This window comes from Phoxinus phoxinus (genome assembly GCF_949152265.1).
Source record: "Phoxinus phoxinus genome assembly, chromosome: 23".
Taxonomy (NCBI): Eukaryota; Metazoa; Chordata; class Actinopteri; order Cypriniformes; family Leuciscidae; genus Phoxinus; species Phoxinus phoxinus.
In genome coordinates this window covers 7,797,937-7,813,251 of record NC_136898.1, presented here as the reverse complement: position 1 = coordinate 7,813,251, position 15,315 = coordinate 7,797,937, and the positions used below count along the sequence as shown (strand labels likewise).

Genomic DNA, 15,315 nt, shown 5'->3' with positions numbered 1-15,315 from the left:
ATTTTACATATGCTGTCTAGATTCTTTCTTTCCCCTAGTTTAATGATATGTTCATCTAACACTGTTTTAGTCGACCACAGTGTTGTTGCTGTTTTGTATGTTAGTCAGGCAGATTTGGATGTGAAAAGAAAGCCAGCTGGAGACGAGAGAAGATTGTTATTGCCACATGAATTATAATCTTTTTACATGTAATCAACTTTCCATTGTTCCATTTGCATTTTCAAAAAGAGTTTTTTGTTTGTTTTAATGAACACGGTTATTGTTACTTAAAAAAAAAGTTTTATTAAAATAATTTAATAAAATCACTGAAATTACCTTTAAAAGTACAATCACACAATCTGTATATAACGTAATATTATCTCTCATTTCTTCATGTAAGTCATGTAAAGTGAAGTGTTTGCATATGTGGGACACGATGGTGTTGTCTGTAAGTTTGTGACTCACTGAGGAGTCTGTAGAATTTGTTTAGTTAAAAAAGTTGAGGGTAAGTATAGAGAGAAGGAACACGTTGTGTTCGCTGGCATCCTTGTGTTTAATGAAGGTCTTTGTGTTGCTTGAGGGCGATGCTCTCATAAACATCACTATTTTCCTGTTTATTCTTTTGGGTGTTCCTTTCCGTCATCTCTATTGCAGTGTTTTGGCTGCTGCTCTGCAAGACTGAATGATATGTTCCCCACAGGGGAGGGTGACCTGCCACCCACATGTTTTTGTTCCTCCAATGCCGGGTCTGCCATCTTTTCCGTACTACCCGAAGCAAGATTACAATTATCAGCAAGATGAGGCACCCAAGAGTGAAGAATAATCCATAAATTCCTCTGTGGGTTTGCTTGTCATCTGTTATTGCCGTATCAGCTGATTTGTGTGTTGGGAAATTTTTTTTATTGGAATTTGAGACATTTTGTGTTTTTGTCATGTGAAATATAGTTGTAGCTTTACGAGTCGTCTTAATCAGTTTGCGCCCAGTTGTGCTTTGTGTTGGTTTTTCCGTCTCATCGAACAGATCATTATTGGTGTAATTTTCCTTTGCCACTGTATCTGCTGTAGGTTCTTGATTTGTCAAGTCTGATCGAGGCTCTGTTGTTTTAGTGGGCTGTAAATTGGACCGTTTTGTTGATATCCAAGATGGAATTTCCTGTGTTCTTAATGTTAGAAATCCATATCTCCCGACTGATGCTGTAAGAATATGGTTTTCTGAAGGTTTTGGATTTGGAGCGAATGTCACGGTGAGCTTTTCTGGGAAGACTGGAATAGTTTGAGATGATCGCACTCTATCTTTGGGAGCTTTAGTTTGTGTGTCCTTTACTAAAAGGATACTTGTATGGGACAGTATTGTGCCAAGGATTGGATATTTGTTTGTTATGCTCTGTGATTGTGTTTTTGGATTCATCTGATAGGTTCTGAATGGCGCAGGAGATGATGTGGAAAAATGTAGACTAATGCCTGTTGGCATAGAAGTGTCCCCTGGTTCTCTTGAGTCAACTAAATGGTCCTCAGTCAGGCTAGGAAGAGGTGATGTGGAGTCTGTTTTTCTGCTTACTGATGAACCATTTGTTAATATGCGAGTTGTCATAAAGTGTTGCATTAAACTGTCTCTTGAAGATTTGGCTGTATTAATTGCATTTTTTTCAGTGTGTTGATTTGTAGGCTCTTCTGCCGGTGTGAATTTGTGAGTTTCTGGATCTGACGGGAACCCAGTGATATGTGAAATGGGGCTTTCTACTGGTAGCAGAAGTGAAGTGGAGTCTTGGATTTGTTGCTTCATTGTGAATGTGGGTGGCGTAGGTTTTGGGTCTCTCCGATTTGTGGCCGTCATAAGCTGGTTGGGCTTAAAATTGTGCCAAGTTACAGAATGTGTGTATGTAGCAGTTTCTAGAATTTCAAGCTTGACTGCTGATGAACTTAAAGTTGTTGTTTTTGTCCTTGCGACTAGAGTGGGTCTTGAAACGCCTTTCACCATCCCAGTGATGACACTTCTTGGATGTTCATGCTTCATTGTTTGTAGAAGTGAAGTGGGTTCTAGGCTGTCGTTTTCCCTTGTTGAGGCAAGCATGCCATGGTTTGTAATGTGTGAGTTTATGGCAGTCTGTAGAGGAGTTTCCTTTTCATTTCTGTATTCTGTGGATATGTCTGGAGTGGATATGAGTGGAATTTTGGGTCTCTGGAAATGCTGTGTTGATTGTTTTCTTTGTGATGGCTGACCAGTGTGGAAAGACATTATTGCTGTAGAATCAGTTTTACCAGTCATATCAGTAAAATGTGCAATTTGGTCATGTATGGTAGTTGGAGAGAGTTCCTCCACTGCTTTGGAGGGAATTTTGGAATCAGGAATGTGTTGCTCTGTGACTTGACTGGGTTCAGTAATTTTCTGTTTAGCAATTCTTGATTGTTCAACTAGTTGGGAATCTCCTGATTGGGTTGTTGTCTGTGAGTCTGGTAAGTGTGTTGGGAAAGATGCCATGGCTGTAGAGTCCTTTGTATCACTAATACCAGTGAAATGATCAAATCGTTCATGAATGATAGTTGAAAAAGGTTCCTTCCCTGCTTTAGAGAAGATTTTGATTGTTAATGGTGTGGAATCAGGGATGAGTTGCTCTGTGACTTGACTAGGTTCTGAAATTTCCTGCTTGGAGCGCTGGGTATGTTGAGTTAATTGTTGTGTGAATAGATGTGGTGCTCCTGACTGAGTGTTTTTTTGTGGCTCTTTCGGTGGCAGTTCAGTGGAGAAAGACGTTATAGCTGTAGAATCATTTGTAACAATAGGAGGAGTGCTTTCTTTCTGCAAGATATCTAAGGAGGGTTCCTCAACTGGTTCTGAGGACATTTTGATTGTAAATGTTGTGGAATCAGGAATGTGTTGCTCTTTGACTTGACTGGGTTCAGTAATTTTCTGTTTAGCGATTCTTGATTGTTCAGCTAGTTGGGAATCTTCTGATTGGGTTGTTGTCTGTGAGTCTGGTGAGTGTGTTGGAAAAGATGCCATGACTGTAGAGTCCTTTGTATCAGTAATACCAGTGAAATCGTCAATTCGTTCATGAGTGATAGTTGAAGAAGATTCCTCTGCTGCTTTAGAGGACATTTTGATTGTCAATGTTGTGGAATCAGGGATGGGTTTCTCTGAGACTTGACTAGGTTCTGAAATTTCCTGCTTGGAGCGCTGGATATGTTGAGTTGATTGTTGTGTGAATAGATGTGGTGCTCCTGACTGAGTGTTGTTTTGTGACTCTTGTGGTGGCAGTTCAGTCAGGAAAGACATTATGGCTGTAGAATCAGGTGTACCAGTCATATTAGTAAAACCTGCAATTTGGTCATGTATGGTAGTTGGAGAGAGTTCCTCCACTGCTTTTGAGGGAATTTTGATTGTAAATGTTGTGGAATAAGGAATGTGTTGCTCTGTGACTTGACTGGGTTCCGTAATTTTCTGTTTAGCAATTCTTGATTGTTCAACTAGTTGGGAATCTCCTGATTGGGTTGTTGTCTGTGAGTCTGGTAAGTGTGTTGGGAAAGATGCCATGGCTGTAGAGTCATTTGTATCAGTAATACCAGTGAAATGATCAAATCGTCCATGAATGATAGTTGAAGAAGGTTCCTTCCCTGCTTTAGAGAAGATTTTGATTGTTAATGGTGTGGAATCAGGGATGAGTTGCTCTGTGACTTGACTAGGTTCTGAAATTTCCTGCTTGGAGCGCTGGGTATGTTGAGTTGATTGTTGTGTGAATAGATGTGGTGCTCCTGACTGAGTGTTGTTTTGTGACTCTTGTGGTGGCAGTTCAGTCAGGAAAGACATTATGGCTGTAGAATCAGGTGTACCAGTCATATCAGTAAAACCTGCAATTTGGTCATGTATGGTAGTTGGAGAGAGTTCCTCCACTGCTTTGGAGGGAATTTTGGAATCAGGAATGTGTTGCTCTGTGACTTGACTGGGTTCAGTAATTTTCTGTTTAGCAATTCTTGATTGTTCAACTAGTTGGGAATCTCCTGATTGGGTTGTTGTCTGTGAGTCTGGTAAGTGTGTTGGGAAAGATGCCATGGCTGTAGAGTCATTTGTATCAGTAATACCAGTGAAATGATCAAATCGTCCATGAATGATAGTTGAAGAAGGTTCCTTCCCTGCTTTAGAGAAGATTTTGATTGTTAATGGTGTGGAATCAGGGATGAGTTGCTCTGTGACTTGACTAGGTTCTGAAATGTCCTGCTTGGAGCGCTGGATATGTTGAGTTAATTGTTGTGTGAATAGATGTGGTGCTCCTGACTGAGTGTTTTTTTGTGGCTCTTTTGGTGGCAGTTCAGTGGGGAAAGACGTTATAGCTGTAGAATCATTTGTAACAATAGGAGGAGTGCTTTCTTTCTGCAAGATATCTAAGGAGGGTTCCTCAACTGGTTCTGAGGACATTTTGATTGTAAATGTTGTGGAAGCAGGAATGTGTTGCTCTTTGACTTGACTGGGTTCAGTAATTTTCTGTTTAGTGATTCTTGATTGTTCAGCTAGTTGGGAATCTTCTGATTGGGTTGTTGTCTGTGAGTCTGCTGAGTGTGTTGGAAAAGATGCCATGACTGTAGAGTCCTTTGTATCAGTAATACCAGTGAAATCGTCAATTCGTTCATGAATGATAGTTGAAGAAGGTTCCTCTGCTACTTTAGAGGACATTTTGATTGTTAATGTTGTGGATTCAGGGATGGGTTTCTCTGAGACTTGACTAGGTTCTGAAATTTCCTGCTTGGAGCGCTGGATATGTTGAGTTGATTGTTGTGTGAATAGATGTGGTGCTCCTGACTGAGTGTTGTTTTGTGACTCTTGTGGTGGCAGTTCAGTCAGGAAAGACATTATGGCTGTAGAATCAGGTGTACCAGTCATATCAGTAAAACCTGCAATTTGGTCATGTATGGTAGTTGGAGAGAGTTCCTCCATTGCTTTTGAGGGAATTTTGATTGTAAATGTTGTGGAATAAGGAATGTGTTGCTCTTTGACTTGACTGGGTTCAGTAATTTTCTGTTTAGCAATTCTTGATTGTTCAACTAGTTGGGAATCTCCTGATTGGGTTGTTGTCTGTGAGTCTGGTAAGTGTGTTGGAAAAGATGCCATGGCTGTAGAGTCCTTTGTATCAGTAATACCAGTAAAATGGCCAATTCGTTCATGAATGATTGTTGAAGAAGATTCCTTCCCTGCTTTAGAGGAGATTTTGATTGTGAATGTTGTGGAATCAGGGATGTGTTGCTCTGTGACTTGACTAGGTTCTAAAATTTCCTGCTTGGAGCGCTGGATATGTTGATTTGATTGGTGTGTGAATGGATGTGGTGCTCCTGACTGAATGTTATTTTGTGGCTCTTTTGTTGGCAGTTCAGTGGAGAAAGACGTTATAGCTGTAGAATCATTTGTAACAGGAGAAGGAGTGCTTTCTTCATGCGTGATATCTAAGGAGGGTTCCTCAACTGGTTCTGAGGAAATTTTGATTGTAAATGTTTTAGAATCAAGGATGTGTTGCTCTGTTACTTGACTGGGTTCTGGTATTTTTTGTATCGTCTGGAGTCGTTGAGGTGATTGTTTGACTAGTTGTGAATCTCCTGATTGAGTTGTTTTCTGTAAATCTGGTGATGAGGGATCAGTGGGGAAAGATGTCATAACTGTAATACCCGTATAATGAGTGCTTTGTTCCTGTGTGGGAGCTGAAGATGGGTTATCCTCAGCTTTGAAGACTATCTCCGTGTTCTTTGGCCCTTCCGATGTCATAGATTCCAGTTTGTCTGGTGTCATTGTTGATGTTCTGATGGTGTTGGTATCGTTGGAAACTTCATTCAAAAGTCTCCATAAAACATACAAAGCATAAGCCTTTTCTGGTAAACGTAATCCATCTGGTAGGTGTAAGTTCTGCCTTCTCACTCGTGATCTTTTCGCACCATCTCCACCCTTCCACTCTATTTCTGCATTGGTGTGGTCAGAGTTTGTGGTCGAAGAGATGCTTAACAACAGCAAAATGGCCAACAGATAAATGAACAAATAACGTCTGAGTAGCTCCATGTTAAATATATGATATTTTACCACTGTAGAGAAAGAAAACAGTTGTAAAACACAGTATTATCTTAGATATTTGGGAGATTGTCTCTGTAATACAGTAGATATATAATAACTTTGTCCATTTACATAACCAACAACTTTGATTTAGTTTAATTACTACTGTATGTGTGTGTAAGCTCAGTGACAGCAAATATTTTAATTTTTTTATCACTTTAGAGAGGAGGGGGGGGGGGGGGGGGGTTATGAACTTTTTCAAACATCTAAAAAATAATGAAATATTTTACATTTCAAATAAAATATTGTTTCTCTGGGAGATTATCCCTGTAATACAGTACGTACTGTATACAATAACGTTGTCCATTCACATAAGTTTAAACTACTGTGCTTTAGTTTAATTACTACTGTGTAATTATGTAGATTTTATAATGGTTGCACTTTATTTTACAGTACGGGCACTTACTTACTTACCTAAGAAAGTACTGAGAAATATAAGGTAACTACATGGGTTAAGGTTAGGTTTGGGTAGGTACAAAGTTAGTTCCTAGTTATTACTCAGTTATTGCTATTACTATAATAAATACATAGAATGTACATGGGGAACGGGACTGTAAAATAAAGTGCAACCTTCAGAATTAATCTTATAATGTTTTTTTAAAACATCATCAATTAAACATCATCAATGTTGCAAATACTTCAGTGAAGCACTGTTAAACTCCCGGCATTATACTTGTGAAGTGTAATGATTACATTTATTTTTCTTGTCATTAAAAAAGTTATTAATTAAAAACAAAATACTACTTAACGGTATGTTGGCTTCAGTGCTGCTTACAAAGCTTTCTAACCAATTTTTTTTTGACAAATTACTCACAAATATTAAAGTTTCTCTGACAAAATGTTTCTTACCATTTTAAGGCTGTTCCTGTGTTTACCAGCACAAGTTAGAGGAGTCGATCCATTCATCAACTGTCCTGGATGGGTTGCTGTTTTTCTATTTATAACAGGCTGAGAATATATTCCGCTAGATCACGTGATAACGTGTTAAGTGTGAATGAACAGCAGAACTATTGGGTGTGACTGTAAAATTATGTATTTTCTCACGGTGCTGTGATGCTGCAAAATTAAATTGTGTGGATTTAATTAATCTTAATGTTACCAAATGTTTGATTCAGAGGAGAAACGTCAGTTCCCAGGTTTGAAATAGACACTTTTTAATTATTTATTTATTACCAGTTTTATTCAAAAACAAGTACAGGTACAGTCACATTTTTTTTATCCACTAAAAATATCTCAACATCCTTGAAACAAGATGTTTACTCGAAGCAAAACTAGATTAATCTGATTGATTTCAGAGAATATAGCTTTAATTAGGAATAATATGATTTCACATATTTTTGTTTCTCAAGTATACATATCTAATTTAAGGATGTTTAGACTATTACGATTTTTTTTTTTGCTAAATAAACAAAATACAGACATTATTTAAAATGCAGACAACGTAAATGCTTTTGGGTGTTAAAACATGCATGGTCATACAATGTTGAGAGTTTACAAAGGCTTATTTGCTGTATTTTCAGTGCTGACATTTAGTCATTTTTATAGAATTTTCTATTAACAGTGAAGTCACATTTATTTATATAGCATTTTTTACAATACAGATTGTTTCAAAGGAGCTTTACAGAGATAACAGGAAAATAAAGCAACAAAGTTTGTTTCCAGAAGAAAATAGCGTCACAGTCCATCTTAAGTAAGTTCAGTGAGGTTTCATTTTTGTTGTAAAAAAGTGATTAATTTATATATATATATATATATATATATATATATATATATATATAGCCGCTCTGGAGAAAACCGTGATGTCATCGTCCAGCTCAGTTCAGTTCTCATATAATGGTGTCAATCCAGGCAGATCAATATTATTGTTGAATATTAAATGAAATGTTAACCAAGCGACACCCTCTTTTTTTTTAATAGACATGAAAATGCACATTCTGAACTTAAATGGTTGTAATTCAAGAATGCTTTGGAATATAGATTTAAGATTGGTCTTGTTTTAAAGAAGACATTTGATTTTTGTAGAAGTGAAATAAATTAAGAAAGTTAAACAGAAAAAAAGTTATAGAAGTTTGATTTTATGAAAATGTACAATGTTAGAAAATGTATTATTCATATTTTATATAAAATATATATTTTAAAAACCTCGATGATTTTAAAAATGCAAAAAAATCAAAGCCAAAAATCTGAACAAGTTGTGTTTCAAATTTTAGGTTGATATCTCAAAAAATAAGCTTTCAGTGAGATTTAGTTTGGGCGCAGTACCAAACTTTTCCACTAGTTGACATTACTGCCCATATAAGGGCGCCTCCATTTCCATATGTTGTTTGAGTGATCTGAACCATTATTTTTACAATTTTCATACAATTTATGAAGTAGACATCCTATTCAGAAGTATAGGATGGTTTAGCAGATTTTGAAATGAATTCAACCTCTAAGAAACACAAAAAGAACACGTATGTGCATTATAGCTCGCTGCCACATCACAAATGGTGAATCTATTATTTTTTCTTTATATTAAACACATTTTCAGACCTTTTTTTCTAAAAGAATTGAATGGATGCAATCTTTTGAACTCTTGGCATGAAAACAAACAGAGGTTTCTATTATTCTTACATGATTTTTTATGTTCATCACTATTTCAAAATAAAGGTCTGAACACGCCTTTGGAGTATGAAAATATTCTTGTTGCAAATTGATAAATTATGGCTCCTCTGTAATTTATTTTGAAAATCAGTCACCAAATATGTAAACTAGAGACTGTAAGCACTTCAAATGATATATAGTTTGTCAATATTAGTTTAGGTTTAGTATAGTATATAACTGTTTTAAATATGTAATGGCTATGCCAATATAAGGGGTTAAATTTAATGTCCCCAGTCTTAGAACCGTACTTTCAGATTTCAGACCACCTTCTTGAGTCTCATGCAGAAGATAACAGTTAAAGGGATAGTTCACTTTAAAATTAAAATTCTGTCATCATTTACTCACCCTCAAGTTGTTTCAAACCTGTATTCATTTATTTCTTCTGCTGAACACAAAGAAATATATTTTGAAGAATGTCAGTAACCAAACAGTAGTCTGTACCCATTGACTTCCATAGTAGGAAAAAAAAAATACTATGGAAGTCAATGGGTACAGACTACTGTTTGGTTACTGACATTCTTCAAAATATCTTTCTTTGTGTTCAGCAGAAGAAATAAATGAATACAGGTTTGAAACAACTTGAGGGTGAGTAAATGATGACAGAATTTTAATTTTAAAGTGAACCATCCCTTTAAAGCTTAAGCAGGTGCAGACATTAAATGCCAGCAGGGGGAGTTGTGTGACACCAGTTTAAGTGTCTGAATGTGATCACAGCCCTGTGTCGGAGCTCTCTGGTGCTTTTGCTTCAGGCTCATGATGACTGTTCTCCTGGGTGATGTCTCCATTCGGATCCTTCACGGTGTCCTTGTTCTCCTCAGTCTTGTTCTCCAGAACTCTCTCCTCATCCTCTCTGCTCTCCTCTTGTGCTGTGATGACCTCTGATAGCATGAGGCAGGTCTCAGTTGGCTGTCCGTCCTCTCGGCCTTCATCCCTGTTTGGCGATTCACTCTTTTCTCTTATGGCACGTAGGTCAATGTTGTTGTTTTGACAATGCTGGAGACTAGAAATGATTCCTCTCAGGTGACAAATTTGGCAGATGCATATCAGGGTGGTCAATAGCAATGAAAAGCAGCCCACTATGAGAGCAACCACAATCAGCTGCAGTATATCTCCAGTTGGCAGGAAGAAGATACACTGTCCTTTAGGAGTGGCCGTTGTGCAGTATACAGATGCTGGTTTTGTGCTCACAAAAGTGTTGGTGGATTTTGATATGTTGTCATTTTTGCTTTTTGTCGTAGGCGAGTTAGTTTGTGTTCCGATCTCGGATGTTCCATTCTCAGATGTTTCTTGAGTGACTGAAGAGTTTGTGCTGGATATCTGATCGATATCTGTGTTGTTAGCATTTGCCGTTCCGAAGAGCAATGCAAAGTACACAAAACAAATGGTTCTGGGACTGGGACTTGTCATGGTTCTGTGAAATATAAGAGAAAGAAGAAATTTTGTTATTTTATTTTCTGTTTAATTTCTTAAAGCTATAAGCCATTTCACATCATTTATATATATTTGAATTGTTCTGGCAAAATCAGTTGCTGCAGGGAAATTCATTTTCAAAATCAAATGAATGTGTTCCTTCGTATTTTAACACCACGGAACATGATCAAAAACAAGTGTATAAATCTTTTATATGTAAAACATTTTTCTTTTATTTTTTTACTAATTATCTGTATTGTTCAGAGTATAAAACAATAAAAATGTTCTTAGAAAAACATCTGAAGAAACTGCTTCGTCTTATATTTAGGGTCTTGACTTTTACGTCAATAATACGCCCGTAAAACGAGTAAGTCAAGAAAAATAGTGGTGTTTTTCTAGAGTAGTGTTAGAAGTAGTGTTAGTAGTGTTAGTGTTAAAAATAGAGTAGTGTTAGAAGATCGTGAGCGCAAAAAGACGTTCTTAAAAACGCAAAACAGTCAAAGAAAAGCTGACCATCTAAGAGCCATGTGACTCATGTTTGCCATGTCATGTTCGTTGGTACATTTTACCAGTATTTACCGTACTTTCAATACAAAAATTGAAATATGAAAATATGCAGTATGAAAATTATTTTCAAATAAAAGCATTTCAAAAAGCCTTTTTCCAAAAGGAACACATTGAAAAAGGGTGGGTCGTCTTATAGTCAGGGTCATCTTATATACGGAACTGTGTGTGTGTGTATGTGTGTGTGTGTGTATATATATATATATATATATATATATATATATATATATATATATATATATATATATATATGGCTTAGAAAAATTTACATCTTCACCCTTTATCCAAATATTATTAAACATCTGTAAGATATTTCGTAAGCATATTGCGATGTGCTTGGAGTCAGTTGTTTTATTAGTGATAATAACACAATGAAACACCAAATTATGCGGACATAATTTTTGGCCAGGCTGTCATACAAATAAATTATGCAAAAAACATATGCAAATACAAGAGAGAATCAATTAAATATTAATAACTGATTATGTTCAATGATTGCTTTTTCCTGTAAGCTTTTTGATTTTCTATGTATGTGTAGTAAAATAAAATCTTTAGCTGTAGTTTGCCTTTTTTTTTGACAGATCATTTTGTCAGATAAATACCTTAACCTTATATTTATTGTTTTGTTCTTCCCTCATATAAAAATATATCTATATATATATATATATTTACCTATATTTTGATGGTTTAATCAAACTTGTAGGGTCAATTAAGAACAAATATTCCCTCTGGACATTAGACATCACTTTTTGCTACTATTTTATATTATTGATCTTAAATCTACACATTTTCATTTATCTTTGAGACATCCACAGAGTCAGAAACAAGTCTATGAAACTTAGTATGTAAGAAATGAATTATATATTATTTTATAGATCTTAATTTATATACCATTTATCACTTAAATCTACACATTTTCATTAGTTTCTTACCTTTTCGGTCTGTTACTGGTTTACTCTGAGGTGCTGTTATCTGAAGCGGCTTGAATAACTCTGTCAATGTGTTCACAAAATTTGAGCGCTAGAGAAGTGTGCACTATTTTTGAGAAGTGGTCATTTTAAAGCTGAGCCTGCAGGTGCACACACACGCTCATTAACCAGCTACACGTTTCCTGCCAGTTCTTTCACTTCTGCTTGGGCTCTTATATTAGACATGTACATTAACCAATGTGTGGCTAGGGTTAGCGTGGCTTTTGTCAGGTCTATTCAAGGCTAGTAATGTGTAAAGACTTGGGGTGTGCGTGACTGATATAATATCGCTCTCTCTCTATATATATATATACGCTGATCAGATGATATTTTCGTGAGTGTGTCATTGTGCTGGTACCTTGGCAACACAGAAAACAAAATTGTCCAATAATTTTAAATAGATTTTTAAACTTTTATCTGCATTTTTACCTAATTTTTTCTTACCCAATATTTTAAAGAATGTTGGTAAGCAAACAGTTGATGGTAGCCACTGACTTCTATAGTAGGAAATACAAATACAATGGAAGTCAATGGCTGAATGATGACAACATTTTCAACAAAACGAAACTATCCTGTTAACCTGCAGTTACAAATGCATAAATGTATAGATATATTAAATTATTTTAAAATGTAAAAGATACTTTTTTTAATTGAAACTAAACCGCCAGTATGTGACGGCAAGTCACTGTTAATGAGCGAATCATTGAGTCGTTAATTCAACCAATTTGTACAAACAGCTGATAATTTCAGGAACTAAGCATTTTTTTAGTGAGTGAGTCATTGAATCATTTATTCAAATGGGCTGATTCATTCAGTAACAAAACACCTCTTTGTGTTGCTCAGAGACTCAAAACAGTTCAGCTGTGACTTTGTTTGTAACTATTTTCATCTGCGAAATAGAGCAAAACAGGCAATACTGTGTCTAAAATGTTAGTCACTTAATTGTTTATTAAACTGTTGTATAAAATCAATATTTGCATTTGCAACCATGCTGATATTTGGGGGAAAAAACTAGTATATAATACTCATCCAGGGGTATTTTTACTGCATTTTAATAGTGTAAATCACACAGTGAGAGCATGCACTCTAAATACGCACACGCAGTAGTCCAACCTTAACTGAAAAGGTTTTTTTTTTTTTTTTGCCGGGTGAGAGACATACTGTCAAATTATGATTATGATTAATGTCAAATTGCACATTTTAAAAATAAAAATTACGATATTATCGTAGACTATAATCATACACCCCTAGTAAAGACATTTCACAGCTTTTCTTTTTTAAAATCATGAACCAAATCATGAAATGGTTCATTTTAGTCTAGAGGTTTTGTTATTTGGCTTCTATATAACCTTCAAAATGCAAGCTTATATGACCACTGAAAACACTCTCTGGCGTAGTCAAGCAAGCATCAAAGTTTGTCTTCCTTTTGCTAGTTATTAATCTAAAAATAACACCGTTCAGTGGGTTTGCAGGCCTTTGTTTTTGTTTTGTTGACTGTCTGTTTTCATTACTCACAGGTTCAAGACGGGCCAGATAAATGGGGACTTGCTCATATACCATGTGCTTCTCACCCTTAAACCTTATTATGCTAAACCCTACGAGCTAGTGGTGGACTTGACGCATGCTGGCCCCAGCAATCGCTTCAAGACCGACTTCCTCTCCAAATGGTTTGTCGTCTTTCCGGGGTTTGCTTACGAGAACGTGGCCGCCATCTACATCTATAACTGTAACACATGGGTACGAGAATACACCAAATACCATGAGAGACTGCTGACGGGCCTCAAGGGCAGTAAGAAGTTACTGTTCATCGACTCACCCGCACGGCTGGCTGAGCATGTGGAACCAGAGGAACAGAAGCTTCCGGCAGCTACTCTTGCACTGGAAGAAGACCTGAAGGTCTTTCACAATGCCCTAAAACTGGCCCACAAAGACACCAAAGTCTCCATTAAGGTGTGTGAAAAAACATGAAAACTTCTTAAAACTCAGTTTCACTTTTTATGTTTTATCTCAATATTTGTGATTCTCTCTTTGCTCCAGGTGGGCAGTACGGCAGTGCAGGTGACCTCAGCCGAACGAACACGAGTCTTGGGTCAGTCTGTCTTCCTCAACGACATCTACTATGCCTCGGAGATTGAAGAGATCTGCCTAGTGGATGAAAATCAGTTCACGCTAACCATCGCTAACCAGGGTACGCCGTTGACCTTCATGCACCAGGAGTGTGAGAGCATAGTTCACTCGATTATCCACATCCGTACGCGTTGGGAGCTCTCCCAGCCCGACTCCATCCCCCAGCACACCAAGATCAGGCCCAAAGATGTTCCGGGAACTCTTCTCAACATCGCCCTCCTCAACCTCGGCAGCTCTGACCCCAGTTTAAGGTGATGAATTATCCTACTTAAATCAACAGTGGTCAAATATTTACCAGTGTATTCTTGGCATTTCATGCCTGAATATGTATGTTTCTCTCTGTTTTGTTAAAAGGTCTGCCGCTTATAACCTCCTGTGTGCCTTAACTTGCACCTTTAACCTGAAGATTGAAGGCCAACTTTTGGAAACCTCTGGCCTTTGCATCCCTGCCAATAACACCCTTTTCATCGTGTCCATTAGCAAGACTCTAGCAGCTAATGAGCCTCACCTGACCCTGGAGTTCCTGGAGGAGTGTATCTCTGGTTTCAGCAAGTCCAGTTAGTGCCCCATTAAGCCCTTAATTAAACTCTCAGAAGGACCCTGGTTATCCCCCTGCTGTTTGGGATCATTACTCGCATTCTGTTTTGCCTTGAAGTCCTAATAGGAAGTTCCTACTTTCAACTTCTACTTGAAGGCATCATAATTGTGTATTTGCTTTTTTTTAGTTATTTAGCACAACAGGGTCCAGGAACGCTCAAGTAAAGAAGTCCTCTGGTAACCAATGACTTTCCTCCATGTATGCAGGTATAGAATTAAAGCACTTGTGTTTGGAGTACATGACTCCCTGGCTGCTGAACCTGGTACGCTTCTGCAAACACAGCGACGATGGCAAGCGCCAACGAGTTTCTGCGATTCTGGATAAACTCATTACCATGACGATCAATGAAAAGCAGATGTATCCATCCATTCAGGCCAAGATCTGGGGGAGCTTGGGACAGGTAACAGAACTAATCTTAAATGTATTCATGTGACACAGAATTGAAGGCATCTTAATTTGGGGTTTTGCTGGGGAGTTTGTGAAACCACATTGTGAAAACTACGTAATTACACTTAAAAAAAAAAAGATTAACGCATTGCTATTTGTGGTTTCCCAGTCATATTCATGTAGCATACTTGCACTGTTGTGTTTGCAATTAATTTAACTTTAGAGAGCATTACTCATATCAATGTTGAGCTGATGGCCGCTTCCTGTGTCTACAGATAACAGATCTACTTGATGTAGTTCTGGACAGTTTTATTAAAACCAGTGCGACGGGAGGTCTCGGATCCATCAAAGCTGAAGTAATGGCAGACACCGCAGTGGCTTTGGCCTCTGGCAACGTCAAACTGGTGTCTAGCAAGGTGATGTTCATGCACACACATGCACTTTGTCAGAGTGACTATAAATGGTAGCTGAAAAAGTTCAGCTTTTATAAGTGCAAATCGTCTAAGAAGTGTAAAGTTTCTTAACATTACATTTAGACCAGGAGGAACTTGAAC

General features: G+C 37.2%; 3 protein-coding genes across 4 annotated transcripts in view; 1 reads left to right on the top strand and 2 right to left on the bottom strand.

Moving 5' to 3' along the window:
• Window positions 1-15,315, top strand: part of nf1b (neurofibromin 1b) — a 57,058-nt gene that overhangs the window by 32,760 nt on the left and 8,983 nt on the right. For both annotated transcript variants that reach the window (XM_079598875.1, XM_079598874.1), the window contains 5 exons: window positions 13,167-13,599; window positions 13,687-14,027; window positions 14,131-14,333; window positions 14,581-14,774; window positions 15,037-15,177. In XM_079598875.1, the coding sequence (XP_079455001.1) occupies window positions 13,167-13,599; window positions 13,687-14,027; window positions 14,131-14,333; window positions 14,581-14,774; window positions 15,037-15,177 (1,312 nt within the window). The remainder of the gene's footprint in view (window positions 1-13,166; window positions 13,600-13,686; window positions 14,028-14,130; window positions 14,334-14,580; window positions 14,775-15,036; window positions 15,178-15,315) is intronic.
• LOC306992115 (uncharacterized protein) lies at window positions 399-6,980 on the bottom strand. Its single transcript, XM_079600601.1, has 2 exons — window positions 6,914-6,980; window positions 399-6,036 (listed from the first exon to the last, which is right to left on the bottom strand). The coding sequence occupies exon 2, from the start codon at window positions 6,011-6,013 to the stop codon at window positions 533-535; it is 5,481 nt and encodes a 1,826-aa protein (XP_079456727.1). The 5' UTR covers window positions 6,014-6,036; window positions 6,914-6,980; the 3' UTR covers window positions 399-532.
• On the bottom strand, window positions 8,676-11,744 carry LOC306992116 (uncharacterized protein). The gene is made up of 2 exons (XM_079600602.1): window positions 11,614-11,744; window positions 8,676-10,118 (listed from the first exon to the last, which is right to left on the bottom strand). The coding sequence occupies exon 2, from the start codon at window positions 10,112-10,114 to the stop codon at window positions 9,416-9,418; it is 699 nt and encodes a 232-aa protein (XP_079456728.1). The 5' UTR covers window positions 10,115-10,118; window positions 11,614-11,744; the 3' UTR covers window positions 8,676-9,415.